Below are 17913 nucleotides of genomic sequence, written 5' to 3'. Positions count from 1 at the left end.
CAATGTGGAATCATTCAAGCCAAAGCCATTCTAGCAAATGAATTAGTTACATCTGTTAGGAATCTCGTAAAAACCTCATAAGTTTTTATGAATCGATCAATCGCATAGGTTTTAGTTTGTCAACATAGTCAGTGTTATCACTCATTATTGTGCTAGAAATATGAGTTTTATTTATTTGAAGTGGTTAGAAGTGTCAGAATGCATTATGGTCTACGCCATTAGACTCAGTGAATTATTTAGGATTTTATAGCGCAATAGCCTATTTTCATAATTCCGGACGAAACTTCTATTGGAAATTGTGAAATTATTTTTAGGGGCACTTCGAGATTGAATTTTAGTAAACGATTTTCACTATAGTTTAATATGAATTTTTAGGAATTTCAGTCCTAAGTTTATAATTAACTTTTTTGAAGTGAATAGTAACCTTGATAAGCGCACTAATTGCAGTGTTTCAAAACTACAGTGTGGAATGTCCAAATTAGATTAGAGAACTTTTATGTGGACACTTGGCAAGATATTAGCCACACTTAGTGAACAATATTAAACACTTGGCACCATGACGAGCTTTTGATGGATTTGAATGAATCAAGGTGTCAGATCATGTCACCTAAGCAAAACTTTGTGTCATCTACTCAACCAAATTGTGCCAGACCAAAGAGGGTTTTCATCCTAGTAAAATCTTAAATGGTGGGAGTCCAATTGAAAGTCCAAAAACATGGTTGAAATCGGAACTCTAAACGGTTTTCCCCAAACCCTAAAGTTGGCCTCTAAACCCATTCTAATCCGATTTCTAGTATTTTATTTAATCACTTGATTAAATCACTTCCACATGCTATTAATCCTTCAAATTTGTGTTAGAACATCATTATCCAACCTTGTTAACCTTGTAAAATTGATTGGATCAAGTGATATTGGATTTGGACTTGATAATAACCCAAACCCTATTTAAACCCCAAAATTTAGGCCCACTAAGGCCCACGAGATTGACCACATTAGCATTGCTTCATGGCTAAGTTTTGTACCCCCACTTGGCTGGACAGATCTTTACAAGAAGGGCCTAGAAGGTTCTTGAAATACAAAGCTATAGGGTCACCTCACTCTTTCACTCTTACACTCCACCTTGAGAAAAGATCTTGGACTGATTTTTATGAGAAGAAAAGGCCAACACTCAACCTTTCCTTCAGTCCTATCACTTTCCATAACTTCTGTAAGAGGCTCTCCAGTCCACTACCCACGAAAAGCAACTCTCATTTACACTTTTCCTTCATAGAACACAAAAGACACTTTTGGACAATTTTTCATATCTCTTTTGAACGCCTGTTTCGAAGCTTTTTTCAGTGTTTTCTTGAAACATTTCCTTCATGAAAGTTGTTTCTTTTGGCGTCTAGTTTACGTGGATATCTTATCTGTTCCATTGGGAGATCATTTGTTTTATCAAAAGTTGTTTAAACCACAAAAAGGTCATTCTGGGCGATAAATTGGAGAGTGTGTTATATTTTGGAGTTTTTGACCAAGTTAATGAATAGATTTTGGTCCGAAATTTTTATGGAGTACTGTTAACATGTGTATATGATTATTGGTTGAGGATTTTTTGCATGATTAAAAGTTTTGGTAAAATATTTTCTTAGGTCTAGAAACTTAGAAACTAGAAGAGGAAAAACAGTTTTTGTTTTGAGAAAGTTTAAATCGTTTTTGGTTTAATCCTATTCCAATGGTTTTGATATTTTTATTGGAAGATCCTAAACATCTTATATACATGTTAGAATGTTATTTTGAAGATATTTGATATTAGTTTTGAAGATCTGAGATTTTATACAATGAGGTATTCAGTTAGGCCAAAGTGATGATGTTCTAGGTTAAATTTATGTTTTGGCTGATGTTTAACCATGTGATCTTGAGTTTGATGCTTGGATCTATTTTAGAACATCTTTTTAAACCATGAGATGTTTGGGTTTGAAGATCACTTCTTTATAAGTCATAGATCAAGAGGTTGATCAAAACAAGTTAAAAACAAAATTCTGTTTTGAACTTAAAAGAAAAACCAAAAAGTTCAAGTATGGTTTTAGTGATTTTGATGACTTTTTTTCATGATTCAAAACATGATTATTCTTAGGAACATGTTATGAGTATAGTAGAAGAAAAATTTTGGTTTAATCATGAGTTTTGAAATTTGAAAGAATTACAACAAAATCAAGGGAAATAGCCTTGTAAGTTTTGGCCCTATAGAGTTTTAATGGTTGTGTTTAGTTTTAAATTTTTCTGAATTGATATTTGAGCTTAGGATAAAATTTACATAAGGTATGTAAATTTTGGTGATTTTTAGAGTTAGGGAGCAAAATCCTTAAGTCAGGGGTAAAATGGTCATTTTCCCACATGTAAAGGGTAAAATGATAATTTTACTCTAAGTTTATATTTCTCCATATTCCTAATTGTTAGTGATTAAATTATAAGTTTTAAAAATCACTACTTTCAGTTTCTCGTGATCGCACTTGAATTTTGTCTCGAAGCACGAAGATTGAGGTAAGTTAGCTTTTAACTTACTAATAGTTTAATGTATATGAAAGATAAGTAAGGAAACTAAAGTGTATGTATGCATGTTATCATATGTGTCATGCTAAGTCATTACATATTTATCTATTACACAAAATTTATTCTGTCATGAATTATTCATTTGTTACACAAGGTATTCTGTCACGTATTGCTATACATTGCAAGTATGTCATGTTAAGTTAAGTATAACATCTGTTACATGTATTTCATGTCACGTAATATTCACTGTCACATGTTACGCCATGTTAAGAAATGTTGTCTGTTATATGGTATGCCATGTTACGAAATATTGCATGTTACATGTATGCCATGTTATGAAATGTTTTCTGTTACATTTATGTCTCGAAGTATCTCATGTCTATCGTCTTAGTTCATGTCACATTATGCTACGTCAGGACTTCTGTCTTTTATGTTATGTTCGTGTTACATCACGTTACGAAATATCATGTATGCTAGTTAAGTTATTCATGTGAATCACGACCCTAAGCGCTAGGATGTGGTAATATCCTAGTGGAACTCTTTTGTTCATGCTGGAGTGTCTAAATAGGTGTGAAATTTCCTGGGTTGATAAAGTACAGTCAACAGGTTGCGAATGGGGTCTAAGCTAGGTACTAACTCCGATGATGCCACACATTATGTTACGTGTGTCCACAGCAAGTGTTGCACAAACAAATAAGTCATGGGGCCACAACAACTGTGGAGCATGAAGTATAGGACCACAACAACTGTGGAGCATACACTACATGAAACACAACAATTGTGACACATAGAATACGTGGGGCCACAACAACTGTGGAGTACGTATTAAAGCACTCAAAGTTGGTATAGGCACCTGTGATGTGATGCGGTAATCGGCAGGGACACACGGCTCAATGGGACCTGTGTAGCACCTATATGGTCACTTTAATGATTAATTCTATTGAATAAGATTCCAAGTTCATGCATTTCAAGTTCAAGTCATGTTTCACGTTATGTTATGTTCAAGTTTACGTTCACGCAATCATGGTAATCCCATGAGACAAGAATATGTTTCAAGTTCATGTTATGTTATGTTATGTTCACGTTTACGTTATATTCCAAGTTCACATTTATGTTATGTCATGCTCATGTTCAAGTTATGTTCAAGTTCATGTTCAAATTATGCATGTTCATGTTCATACTATGTTTCAAGTCACATTCATACTAAGCTTCAGTTTCAGTTTAAGTTATGCCAGTTATGTTATATTGTATGTCAAATTATGTTATGATTACTTATGATTTGATTATATATTCATGCTTTTACTGCCATGCATGCATCATTAACTTGTGTGGAAGTTTCCTGTTAACATGTTGAGATTTGTAATCAAATCTCACTGTGATAGTCTCAACTATCATTCCCCTCGAATAGTAGATTTTCCTACAGGATCTAAAGAAGAATCGAGAATCGACCAACTGGAAATGATCGACTAAACAATGGTGTAATGTAGATGGTAGTACAGTAGTTACCTCATTACTAATAGTATTTGTTGTGTTCAATCTCTAACACTCTTTTGATCAAAATCATTTTAGACTAGTATTGTGATCTCCGTTGTTTAGTACGTCATTATGTATGAAGTATGTTTTAAGTATTTGAGATATTTCAATTTGGTGCATAGTATTGCTAAAGAAAAAAATTATCCGCTGCGAATATTGCATAATGCTAGATGCATGTTAGAAATATTACATCTTATATGTCATGAATGAGGACAGGTAACAATGTGTTGCATGTCTCGATGCTTCAAATATCCGTCCGATCCCAAGCGGAATTTGGGGACGTCACAATTGGATTATCCAAATACTAGTGAAATGCAAAATTTGACTTATTTTACATAAGATTACCTACATTGAATTATGAAAATAGAAAAATATATGACTTTTAGCTACAATATGTTAGTGTTGTGGGTCATATATGACTGTCTATTGTACAATGACCAAAACTTATTTTTATTCCATAAAAAGGTCAGATGCCGGTTCCTTTTTGTACTCTTGTTGCACTTTGATTGCTGATTTTTGTAGAAATCAACGGTGGACAACTTTCTGCACTCTAGTTTGGTTTGTAACTAATAACTAATTAATAGAAAATAAATCAATTTATTTAGTTACTCTTCCTGTACTTTGGTTGCAGATTTCTTGAGGTTTCAATTAATAAAAAAAAATTATTGAATTTATAATATTTTATTATTATTTTGACTAATAGATAGATAATCTAATGTGGAAATACATTTTAAAGAGAATAGCCAAATGCAAAATTATGTCATATTATGTAAATTTTACATTTGCATTTGCATAATCCAATGCTAATGCTCTGAGCATGAGAGCATTGCACAAATACAAAAAACTCCTCTTCCTCAAAATAGCCAGAGCAAGGACAAGACCTTCTGGCTCCCAAATCAAAATGGAAAATTTACAATCAAATGATTTAAAACCGCTTACCACTTAGCAGCCAATGACCCAGGTATTCCTTCTCCACAAAACTTTCAAATTGTAAATTTCAAAAAACTCTATAGGCTAAAAATACATGATCGACACAAGCTGCTTTTCTAGAAAATAGTTTGGGATATGCTTCCGACAATGACAATATTAAAAAATATCACTTGCATTGCTCAAAATGAAAATTGCCCAGTGTGCAATGGGGAAGAAGAAACTTCACTCCATCTCTTCATCAAATGTACTATTGCACGCATCTTATGGCAACAAATCTGCTGGCCACTAAGGTGAGGTTTGTATAGTGAGTTAAGATAAAAGTTAAAAATTGAATAAAATATTGTTAGAATATTATTTTTTTCTATTATTATTGTTTTAAAATTTGAAAAAGTTAAATTGTTTATTGTATTTTGTGTGTAAATTTGAGAAAGTTATAATGATTAGATGAGATGAGTTGAAACCATCTTTATATTCAACCTAGCCTAAATCTTGCAATACTGCCGATCAACTCAACAAATGACTGGATACAACTGATAATCAACCTAGCTTCGGTATTTGGTCTCACAGATCAAGAGTTACATTATTTTCAAATATTTGCAATGATAGTAATAGACTTTATATGAAAATAGAGGAATGATATTGTGCACAATCATTCAACTCTCTCTCTTAAAAAGGCATCAATCTAGCTAGAAAAGACTTTCCTTGCTTATACTCAAGCATGGGAACAAAAGACTAAAACTTATCAAAATCTAAGCTAGAAACCCCCCCCCCTTCCCAAAAAAAAAAAAAAAAAACCAATGGAGCTTTTCCTTTGATGCAGCAATGAGAGATCATTTCTTAACCTTTTCAGAAATATGTCGAGATTCAAATGGTAACATTGTGGAGGTATGGACAGCGAGGATTGAAACCTCCAACCTGACATTTGTAGAAGCTTTAGCTGCTCTTTTGATAATGCAAATGACGAAAATAGTACAAAACAGGCTAGCAGTTCTAGAAGGTGACGTTCAAATTGTTATAGATGCTATAACATAGCTCCCTCACCTTCGTGGAAAATAACTCCAATCATTGAATATATTCATCAAAATCTCTTACCAAAGGAAGATTAGAGTATTGTAAAATTACACCGGTCTCAAAATTGGTGTGCGCATTTTGTGGAGCAATGGAAAGCGAGCGAGCAACCAATCTTATATTTAGTTGCATACCTCTTGATCGTATTTCAAGATGTATCTTATATATTGATAGTGAAAAGGATCCACCTTGAACTCTTTTGTTTCTTCTTAATATTTCTATAGTACTATTGCAAGTTTGTTGAGAAAAACAAAAGAAAGTGAGGACCCGGGGAGTAAAGTAGAGCTTTTGGTTCCCTTTTCACTAACTAATAATCCATATATGCCCCAATTGAAATACACCTAAACAGTCAACTACAGTGTCTTTCTACCAATTATAGTTTATAGCGACACCTAATCGATCGACTTGTTGGATTAACGCAAACCGTCTTTGGTGGTCTCTTCCCTAGTTAGCTCAGCCAATGATCAGTTCATATGTCCTTTACTTTTACAACACCCCTCATTTTAACCCCCCCTTCCAAGCACTAGGGTATTATAATGAGATTTGTGTATGGAGCTTACTCCTTCCTCTTTGTATTATAATGAGATTTTTTTTTTTTTTACATTTTTTAAATATTTTTAAATATTTTTAAAAAATAAAAAATAAATAAACTAATATATTTAAAATCATTTCTTTTATCACTAAGTAAAAAAAAAAAAAAAATTGCCCATCAGTCTAATAGGGCGGTCAAACAAAGTGGACAAAATAGTATTTTCAAATATTTTATAGGGTCTTTAATTAATTCAATCTTTTCACTACCTAATCCGTACGTACATACCCCCACATTTAATATATTCTTTCTGTAATATATGTATCCATCTTGCCGAAATCAATTCAGCAAAGACTGTTGATCGATCTTGAGCTCATCATCTTCCTCCATCATTTCGCCTGTCAATTACATGATATATATTAATTTGTCACTAACATATATGGTAATTAATTAGGTAGCTAGACATGAGTTATATATATATATATATATAATATGCTAATTAATATATCATACGGCCTTATGGCAGTAAGCTGGCAGTCTCATTCAAAATAATTCCCTTGAACCTCTTGCAAGGAATTCCAATTTTCATACGCTGCTCTCACCAAACTCTGAATATAGTTCTGCAAATACCAACAACGAATAGAACAAACATTAGTAAATGTTACCCCAAATATTGCATGCATATGCATGTGTGTGTATATATATATATATATATATATATATATATAAAGTTTGCATGTAAATGGTACTGATCGATCATATATATATATATATATATATTATATATATACCGTCTCAACAGAAAGATCAGGGGCTGCAGGGAATAGTTGCCCATCAACATCAATGAAAGCTCCAACAACATGGCATATTGGATTAAGGACAATGACGCAATTATCGTTTCCCTGGAACCTGTACAGTTTGTTTCCCAAAACACAAGTACTAGCGTGCCTTGTGGTTACTTCCCACATTTTCTCAGACATTCCAGCTAAAATCTGTTCAAGAAACAGTAATTACAGATAAATATATATATTTATATATGTTTTTGAATTATATAAATGTGGAAGTAGGAATTAAGTAAGATTATTCCGGATTTTTTCATATTTTTAGTAACTTAATTTTCATTTATATATATATATATATGAACTTATATATACGTCTATACGGACTTGGAATAAAAATTAAAGATGGAAATAATTACATATATATATATATATATATATATGTACGTATGTACCTCTCTAAGCCTTGGAGTGTCGACAACATACAACTTCAAGAAATCTTGAACTGAGTTAATGCCTTGAGAGCTCAGCTTCTTGTGGAAAGTTCCATGTTTCCCAATCTTCTCTAGACGCCAAACTTCGTCCTCCAACATTGGTGGATGCTTCTTCTTGTACGCTAATTCATATGATAATTATAAAATTTAAATAGTCAGTACTGAACGAATTGTTTATTTTATGTTATATAAAAATTTTAAAAAATATATATAATTATTAAATAAAATGAAATGAAATGAAAATAATTATAAAAAATAATGATATCTAAATAACAAATGACCCACATGATATATATGGAAAGGGTTCTAGTACTCGAAGTCTTGAACGCCATCCAGTAGGGAGACCACGCAATATTATACTGTGCAGATATAGATTTGTAAAAGAATATTAAAAACTTAAATCTTTGCAAATAAGAGCCATGCATACGTTCTGGACCATTTTCCAAGAGCATAATCCATCTGCATCATGTGGACGGTTGAAGTAGCTAGATTAGTCTAGATCAAGTAGCTGTTCCATTTTCTCAATGATGCATTGATCGGAACAAGTAGGAAACTAGGAATATAAAACAGATGGGAAGCAAACATTCTCCTCGCTAGTAAATATTGCAACTTGAACGATGTCTGCAATTAATTAAATTAAGAGAAATGATATATCTAATTGTGAATGTGTAAGTATCGTGTAATTATTTTTAAAAAAATGAATAAATATAAAATCTACATGAAAATAAATTAATTTTTTAATGATAGATCTCACTTTTTTTCAAAATATCTAAAGACGTTTACATACTCCACGACTGTAGATCATATTATTTTTAAATTAATTAGTAGATAAAAAAAGATTCTATATATATGTGTGTATTAGATCATGATCATAAGTTGAGACGACAAATAATTTTACATGTATTTTTTTAGTATTTTTAAATATTTAAAAAAAATGACAACATTATTAAAAAATATTTTTTTAATTACTAGGAAAAAAATAAATAAAAAATAAAACAAATTGCATCAGGACACACTATCGAGACCCAATTTCGCTGGGTAGCATTTCGGTTGTTTGATTCATGATTAGGAGGGTCGTCGGTCATCACGTGTACATGGGTTTGACTGAAGACCAAGCTGATCATTTGTCCTTTTGGTTTGACTCTACAACTGATAAGACAAGTCTTCATTCATGCACGAGTACTACTACTCATATTGGTCAACAAAAACATGAAATTCAATTCAAAACTTGATGGAAAATATAATACTCATGGAAAAAAAAAATGAAATTTTTTAATATTGGAAGTAACTTCTTATAGATCATCCAATCTGTAGGCCAGGGGAAAAACATGGATCTCTCATGAGATCAGGATGAAAATAATTTAAGGTATTCATGTGTGCTAAATTAATATGCATGAAAGGCAGAAAACTTAATTATCATGTTTTTCTAATATGGATTATTCTTTCTATCTATTTAAGAAACTTACATTCTCCACGATGATCTTTGACAACAAAAGATTCAGTAATGGCTTCCTGGATCCTCGCTGTTCCTTTGTAACTTCCTGGAACAACCTTTGCTCCCAGCCTAAATTCCCGGCACCGGATCCAGCTTGAATTGTCCGTAAATTCTATATCTCCGACCAGGCCAAGCCCCTCCCTCATGGTAACACACAACTCTCCGGCAAGCAAAGGCCGTTTGCCGGCTCTCTCCTTCACAATGCTCTGATTAAACTCCTCACTACTCCATGTTTCATCGCCCCGAAGAGGGAATTCACCATTTAGTACAACAATTTCTATTTTGATTGGGTATAAAGACAGATCATGATCAGCTTTTGGAACCAGCACTCGATCTCCAGTAGTACTAGTACTTCTCTGATCTACAAGAACAAGTTGAAGAGGATTGTTGTCCATGTCTGCAATCTTGCTTGCTGTGAATAAAGTAGAAGGTAAAACCTTCTTACTAAACATAAGTTGCAAGCAGCTTGATGTCTCCACTTCTGCTTGGTTTTCCAATGGATGAAACCGAGTGAAAAGGTGGGAATTACAGCGCCTTAGAGCATTTTCCAACTCTTCATTCACCTGAAAAATCAAAGCACATAAACATTTTAACAAGAATAACTTCACAGAAGATCCAAATTCGAGTCCATTTTTTAAGATCCACAGACATAATTTGCTTGTTCCTTAACTGGATATATACGTGAAAACTAGACATGTATAATGATGAGGATATTTATAGCTTGAGATACGTACCAATCTCCTAAGCCAAGGTTCCAAGTCTGATAAATGTTTGTTCATGGAATTCAGCTTGATCACTTTTCCAATAACACTGTCAAGATCATAGGATAACACGAAAACCACAGTAAGAAACGATTATATTATATTATATTATATTATACATATATATATATATATATTATATATATTAGCACTCTGGCTACCACGCAGCAGGTTAGAAAATTAAGCACAGCAGATACTCAAACACACGTACGAAGCAAGAGAAAGCCGTCTAGGTTTCAGTCTTTTGTCTGCTGGCTCATCTTCGACCTTGTATTGGGATTCGCTAAACAATCGTTTGGCCGACATTGCCCTAGCAAATTCCAAAAGAATCAGACACAGAGAGAGAGAGAGAGAGAGAGAGAGAGAGAGGTTGTAGGTTGGGTTCTGAGGTTTAACCTACTGGAATGATAGATGTCTATCGACTTAAAAGAGTAGGGACGTTGATGATGAGGTTATGCATAATTGGTTAATCAATTAACAAGGAAAATAAAATTAGAAAAAGAGAGAATAAAGAAGTTTCTTGGAATGATATTGGAAAATATACACTTGGTACGTGGCAAAGAACGAACACAGTAGTACCGATGTAGGCGTTCATCTCTGTGCACTGTGATGACTTAGAGCTCCATAGTTTGAATTTAGAAAGTGTTTAGTCACGTCTCATCTTATCTCATCATTATAATTTTATTAAATTTTTATATAAAATATAATAAATAATATAAATTTTTTTAAATTCTAAAATAATAATAATAATAAAAATAATATTTTATTCAATTTTTAACTTTCATTTAAAATTATTTCATCTTATTCCTAAATCTAAACGCTTAATTGAGGCCGCAAACTAGCCCCTAAAATCAAATAAATATATAATTTCATCTAGTTTTTGTTGCATGGACATGAGACAAGATTTGATCATTCTATTTTATATATATATATATATATATATATATATATATGTGTGTGTGTGTGTGTATACACACACATATTGAGGGTAGGTACATAAATAATAATGCATGCAACGAGTAGTACTATTTACTTGAAAAAAGATAAATTATTTATGACGAGAATCAACTCATTTCTCAGTTTTATAATAAAAAAAAAGATTATTTTCTTAACAAATAATTGGACGCAAATGATTACGCGGTATGTATGTATGTAAATAAACGAAGGGAAATGCATGGAAAAGAGCTGGTTCGTTCAAGACAAGTACCTGAAGAGTTCTGGGAAGGATCCTGCATCGCAGTACTCCATTAATGGAGGGGCCCCTGAGGAAACCCGTCAATATATACCACAACATTCATGCGCGCCTCCTATGCACTTTCACCTTACTTTCGAACAACCGATCGATCCGCTGATACGTCGATTGAGATTAGGATGTATAATTTCCTTAGTTCTCCAAATATTGTACGTACTCAAAATATAAAAACACGTACACCCGGCCGGCCACATGATCATGATCAGCAATGTGTTTACTGTTGCGCGCACGCAGGACGTTTTCTGCGGCCTGATCTCTGGGCAACATAGCTAGCTAGCTAACTTGAAATTAAATGGTTGGTGGTAGATGCAAGCAGGTGGCTACCAGCAGATATTCGGGCTGTGTAGAATTAAATGTCAGTTTTGTTTTTGTTCTGTTCTGTTCTGTTCTTGTTCGTACGTTAATGCTATGTTGATGGATAGGTACTTTAGGTTTACCTCCTGCTATATGGTCTAATAGTCTTGGCTCTGCAGATTGCTGGTAGTTGTCACCTAACAGTAATGCAAGTTGTCGATGAAAAGCTAGCCAATAATCTTGCTGAAATTATTCCTTTCTTCTAGGAAATTATTTTATTATATTATGTTATGTCCATTTTTTATTTTAACAAATTAAGGTTATTATATATATATAGATCAAGGTGGGCTAGCTGCAGCATGAATCCCAGAAAAATTGACCAATCAAAATATATCAAGAAAAAGTTTGGTTATGATCAGGGCATTGGCCAGCCATATATAATATATATATAGCTAGCTATTTGTTTATTTTGTTGTTTTTATTTCTTTTCTAATGAAGCTACAGCCACTCTATCCCGATTAAGGGTTATAATAATATTCATACAACTATTTAATTTACTATATATATTTTACAACTAATTAGTGTGTGCATATATATATGTATGATAGTATGGCTTCATAAAAAATGTTAAGATTTTTGTGATTTGAGTTTCAAATTTAATGTCGATAGCATCTCCATTCCGTTCGTAACTCCATTTTAATATCCAATCAACTTTGTAGTTCTTGTAAAAATGGAGAAAGTAGGAAAATTTCTGATTATAACGATCCATTTTGAAAGCAGTGGCAAAACACTAATTAATGGCCTAACTTGATAGAAATTTTTGTCATATTGCTTACTTTGAAATTGATCTACTGCCCATTCACACTGTTGATGCATTCATCTAAACGTACAAACTGCAACTAATTTGTAAAACAGAACGTCTGATCTACAAAGCAGGCACTTTGGGAGTTGCGCGCCTTAAATCTAAACTCACATCTTCGATCCTATCCAAATTAAGAGCTTAACACCTCATTATTGGGTGGTGATCTTTCTTGAACTTTGTCATTTGCATACATCTGGATCAATCTGATAAAAAAATCTCTGGAGTTTGTCTGAATTCTAGACACCTAATTAATTAAGTACTTCAGACAAGATCATTACTCCAGAAATTGATCATGCATGGATGATCATCTTCCAGCTTCAACCCTAGTCATGGAGGAGGAATGGCAGCTTTGAAGGGATAAACTCGCCGTCCGATGACGACTGATCCGAGATGGTACTATAGTTGATCATGCCATTTTCGATAGGCATGCTAATTATCCAGTCACTACATGATGACCTGATGTGTTCATCCCCTAAACCTCCATACACCACATCAATGTTACTTCTATGATCAACTGTATTATACCCCTCATGATGATCTTGCTGATGATGAAATGATTTCACCATCGATAGCTGATGATGATGATTGGGATAATATTGCTCATCAATTGTCTCCCCTATACACATATATAAATTGTCAGAACATTCTCGTCACTAATATCGATCGAACAAGAATGAGAAATTATAATATATATCTATATATATATATATATACACATACCTTGTGTGAGTAAGGGAGTCTCATGCATTAAAGTTCCATCGACCTCTTGCAAGGAACTCCAATTTGCATATGCTGCCCTTGCCAATTCCTGAATGGAGTTCTGCAAATGACAGAAATTATATATTAAGAACACAAAAATTAAAATTTTTTTTTTTAAAAAAGGTTTATATATATATATATATGTATAGTTGCATGATAGGCAAAAGATATTGAAAAGAAAAGGCTAAGAATCATGCATAAATGGCAAATATTATACCCTATTGATGTTGTTGAGGTCCCTTGTAGGGTAGAGTTGCCCATCTATCACAGCCCTAACAACTTGGCATATAGGATTCAAGATGATGACATGTTCATTTCTCTGGAAAAGGTAGCGTTTGCTGCCCAAAACACAAGTCCTTGCATGCTTTATGGTTACTTCCCACATTTTCTCAGACATTCCAGGACCTAAAATCTGTTGTCAAAACACATAAAAAACGTACACATGATTCATATTTAGTCATACATATATTACAAAAAAAACGAGTATTTATGATGAAATATTATCTGAGATAAAAACAGACTCATTTTAATAAAAAATAATCATTTTCGTAAAAAATAACTAATCACAGATAAACAGTTTTCTTTTAGTAATATATATATATATATATATATCAAATAGAAAGATATATATATATTTTTTGGATTTTTCTTTTGTAAAAATATTTGGAATTAAATATATACAAATATATATAATATACCTTTCTAAGCTTTTGAGAGTCGACAACATACAACTTCAAGAACTCCTGCACAGTGTTAATTCTCGCATTTTGCAGCTTCTTGTGGAAAGCTCCTTCTTTCCCTATCTTCTCGAGGCGCCAAACTTCGTCCCCCAGTGCTGGTGGATGATGCTTTTTGTACACTTCAGATTAAATGACAATAAATTAATTAATTAAAGGCAGCTTAATTAATTAATTAATTCATATATATTTTAATTTTCATATATATATATATATATATATATATAAAATAGCAGTTTGTACTTTTTCATGTACATATTTGAGATTATAATATTCTTCGACGTACCCAAAACGTAATTCAGTAAAATAAACTGACAATAAAAAACAAATCAATAAATTATTCAAAAGTACTACTGTCAACAAGTTTAGGTTTGACCACGAAACAAAGTTTTCATACAAGAAAAAACTATATATATATATATATCCTATAAGATAAGATATAATAATTAAATACAATCTATATAGATGTCACTAATGAAAATAATTTATACAGTTTTCAATACGTAAGTATTGTATACTATTTTTGAAAAGAATAAGGCAAATCTGGAATTCAAGTAAAAATATACAGTTTGAGATTTTTCTAAAAAATTTTAAATATTTTGTAAATAATAGTAAAAAATTAATAATAAAATAATAAATAACGTTGATAATTAATATTCATGACCAAAGACCAGGGCCGGCAAAACGCGTAAAGAAATACAAATGATCAAGAAGAATGGGAAATCAAGGGTTATATCTTTTCATGATTGGACGTATGTACGGTTGGGATCAACATCATGCGGGGGTTTTATCAGTGGCTCAAAAGGTTGCAACTTGGGAGCTGGATCGACCAGATATTGCTAAATATCTTTTCTGGCAATACATATGTTTTTCGCTGTATGTTGACTAGTAAAGTCTAAGATCCCAAATTCATTTTAATTCATTTTAATTTATTATTATAATTTTTTAAAATTTTAATATAAAATATAATAAATAATTTAATTTTCAAATTTTAAAATAATAATAATATTAAAAAATAATATTTTATTTAATTTTTAACTTTCATTCCAATTCAATTCAACTCAATTTAACATCTAAATACAGTCTAAAATCACTTATTTGCTTTGAACATGTAAAAAGAGATATTTTATATATATATATATATATATATATATATATATATCCAAATAATCTGAATATGGCTCATATGAGTAAAGCTTGGTTGCTTTTAAAAAGGAAAAAAAATATTAAAGTGTTTTCTATATTCTAAATGTGGGGACCTTGATGAAGACATCACGTAATGGTATGATTAAAAAGGACTTTATAAGCATATATATATATATATATATATACATAAAAACAAATTGATATAATGGTTACCAATAATAGCAAAAAGAAATTTATTTACAATTATTCCCAAATCAAATATTCTGTTTATGTGAAAGCCTAATGCATGTACTATTATGAAAAAAGTAGTTGTGCTTTGAGATTCATTTTATAAGTACAAGTAAATTAATTATATGTTTTCACATCGACTATTTAATAAAGTTTTATCAATACTAAATACAAGCCTCAAATGTATAAATCGTATACAAGTATTTTATAAAAATATGGATCTCATAAAGAAAAATTAAAATTTTCATATTTTTTAATGGTGAGGTCCATTATTTTATAAAAAAATTTGCACGAGACATGTGCATTTGAGACTTATATATATATATCAGTTCTCATAAAGTTTATCTTCCCTCTCTAACTAGGTATGATAAAATCATAAATGTAAGTCATGTAATGAGATTACTAGCTAGCCATGATGAATATCTTATTCTCATCTTTTTCCAAATGTATGTGATCATAAAATAATCATGTCACTCATGAATATGGAACATTATGGCATACTTAAAACTATATATTATAAACAAGTTGCAACCATATTATATAAGAAATTAACTTACATTCTCCACGGTGATCTTTGACAACAAAAGCTTCAGTCATGGCTTCGGAGATCCTAATACCTTGATAGCTTCCCGGTGCCACTTTTGCGCCGAGCCGGAATTTTCGGCTCCGGATCCAACTAGAATTGTCAGTGAACTCTATATCTCCAATCGGGGCGACTCCATCTCTCATGGTCACGACTAACTCTCCGGCTAGAAGTGGCCGCTTGCCGGTTCTCTCCTTCACAATTTTGTTATCATAATCTTTGCTAGTCCAAGTTTCTGTACCACAATCTTGACCAGCAAGGAAGTCACCATCAAGAACAACAATCTCTATTTTGATTGGGTGAGGCAGATGTATTGGAAGCATTGGATCACCACTCTTGTCTACAAGAAGAACGTGGAGTGGATTATTGTCAATGTCTGCAATCTTACTTCCAGTGAATATTGGGAGTGAAAGCTTGGTCCTGAAAATCAATCGGAGGCTTGAGGGTTCTAGTGCTTGGATTCGCAAGGAAGGAGACCTAGTCAATGAATGGGAACATCGCTTTAAACTATTCTCCACCTCCTCCTTCACCTGAATTCAAGTTCATCATGATCATCAAGTCAACGTTCATATATACAAAGAATAAACAAAAGAACCAATGCTTCTTTACCTACAAAACTTAATGATTATGGCTTAGATCGGTCCCAGTTTATGTGTGTGTGTATATATATATATATATACACACACATGCATGATGGGACCATGAGAGAGACAAATTAAGTCACTTTTACTACTTCTTTTTTAGCACGTACATGAACATGAGAAGACAAGTTGCATTTGTTGACCTCCTTAAATCGAAAGGTATATACTATGGAGTGTGTCTAATGTGAGGATCTAATGATGTAGGGACCGTCAGATTTCATCCTTTGAGCTTCTTTTATTCATTGGTCTGAATAATTCTAATTCTTCTAGCTGTTCGCCATCAATATAAATATATATATGTATGTATAAGCATGTTTTTATACACATACGGTCATAACATCTGCATGATTTATATGTTACTAGGATATTTATGGTAGTAATTAGAACATATGTATGTATATTTATAAATAAGACATGATAAGATCATGACATACCACTCTTCTGAGCAAAGGTTCCAAGCCTGAGAAGATGTTCTGAATGGAATTCACCATAACCACTTCTCCAATGACACTGTGTCAAGATAGAATAATGATCATCATAAACGCATGCTCAGAAATCAACTCTGATTTCCATACTAGTTTTCTTTTCTAAAAGGATTCTGATCAATGAATAAAACTCTGAGGCTCATATAAAAAGTGAGAAGAATATACTGCTGGAAAAGCATATGTTTTGCATATAAATATACATATATATATATATGTAGCAGATTTCTGAATACATACGAAGCAAAAGATCTGGGTCTCCTCCGTTTCTCGCCTGGCTGATCTTGGTTGGATTCTGATTCATTAAAAAAGCGTTTGGCTGCCATTTTCTGAAGAATTTAGCACCAAAAGGAATCACAGAGAGAGAGAGAGAGAGAGAGAGAGAGAGAGAGAGAGAGAGAGCGAGCGAGGAGATAGATGGCCGAGGCAGAAGTTTGGAGGATCCTGCAACTTGGATAATGATCAGCTGGTAAGAGAGGCACAGATTTATATATATGCCTTAAAATGGGTAGGAGTTTAGGCTCGAGCTGAAGACTTTGATAAAAAAATTATTATCAGAAACAAAAAAAATAAAAAGAAAATTAAGAAAGAGAAAAGAAAGTTCTTGGAATCATGGAGGAACCAACGCGGGCTATGACCTAAGGCTTTTGTGATGTAACGACTTTGACGTCAACCTTCTCGATTTCAAGTCAACTTATTCGATTCCCCCTCGATCTCATCCCCCTTTGGTCGTGTGGAATAAACTATTGATCCTATTAATCTTAGTGATCCAACGGTTCATATCGAGTGTTGTTTTAGGACGGAAGAAATT

General features: G+C 32.5%; 2 protein-coding genes across 5 annotated transcripts; both read right to left on the bottom strand.

Annotated features, from left to right (window-relative positions):
• Positions 1-6758: 6758 nt before the first annotated feature.
• Positions 6759-12452, bottom strand: LOC108998474 (protein SAR DEFICIENT 1-like). 4 transcript variants are annotated; one of them, XM_018975037.2, is made up of 8 exons: positions 11326-12452; positions 10330-10428; positions 10092-10167; positions 9329-9920; positions 7824-7984; positions 7381-7581; positions 7103-7209; positions 6759-6987 (listed from the first exon to the last, which is right to left on the bottom strand). In XM_018975037.2, the coding sequence occupies exons 1-7, from the start codon at positions 11364-11366 to the stop codon at positions 7129-7131; spliced, it is 1251 nt and encodes a 416-aa protein (XP_018830582.2). In that variant the 5' UTR covers positions 11367-12452; the 3' UTR covers positions 6759-6987; positions 7103-7128. The 4 variants fall into 4 exon arrangements, with proteins under 4 accessions (XP_018830582.2, XP_018830590.2, XP_018830573.2 ...); XM_018975045.2 differs by having other exon boundaries at positions 7153-7209; XM_018975028.2 differs by having other exon boundaries at positions 6759-7209.
• A 115-nt stretch (positions 12453-12567) lies between these two features.
• On the bottom strand, positions 12568-17566 carry LOC108998467 (protein SAR DEFICIENT 1-like). Its single transcript, XM_018975020.2, has 7 exons — positions 17343-17566; positions 17055-17130; positions 15954-16509; positions 13984-14144; positions 13503-13697; positions 13247-13346; positions 12568-13142 (listed from the first exon to the last, which is right to left on the bottom strand). Exons 1-7 carry the CDS (start codon positions 17426-17428, stop codon positions 12850-12852), a joined length of 1467 nt encoding a protein of 488 aa, XP_018830565.1. The 5' UTR covers positions 17429-17566; the 3' UTR covers positions 12568-12849.
• Between the last annotated feature and the right edge of the window lie 347 nt (positions 17567-17913).

The sequence above is a fragment of the Juglans regia genome, chromosome 6 (genome assembly GCF_001411555.2).
Source record: "Juglans regia cultivar Chandler chromosome 6, Walnut 2.0, whole genome shotgun sequence".
In the NCBI taxonomy this organism is placed as follows: domain Eukaryota; kingdom Viridiplantae; phylum Streptophyta; class Magnoliopsida; order Fagales; family Juglandaceae; genus Juglans; species Juglans regia.
Note: the sequence above shows the minus strand (reverse complement) of the source record. Positions and strands in the feature narration are given on the sequence as shown.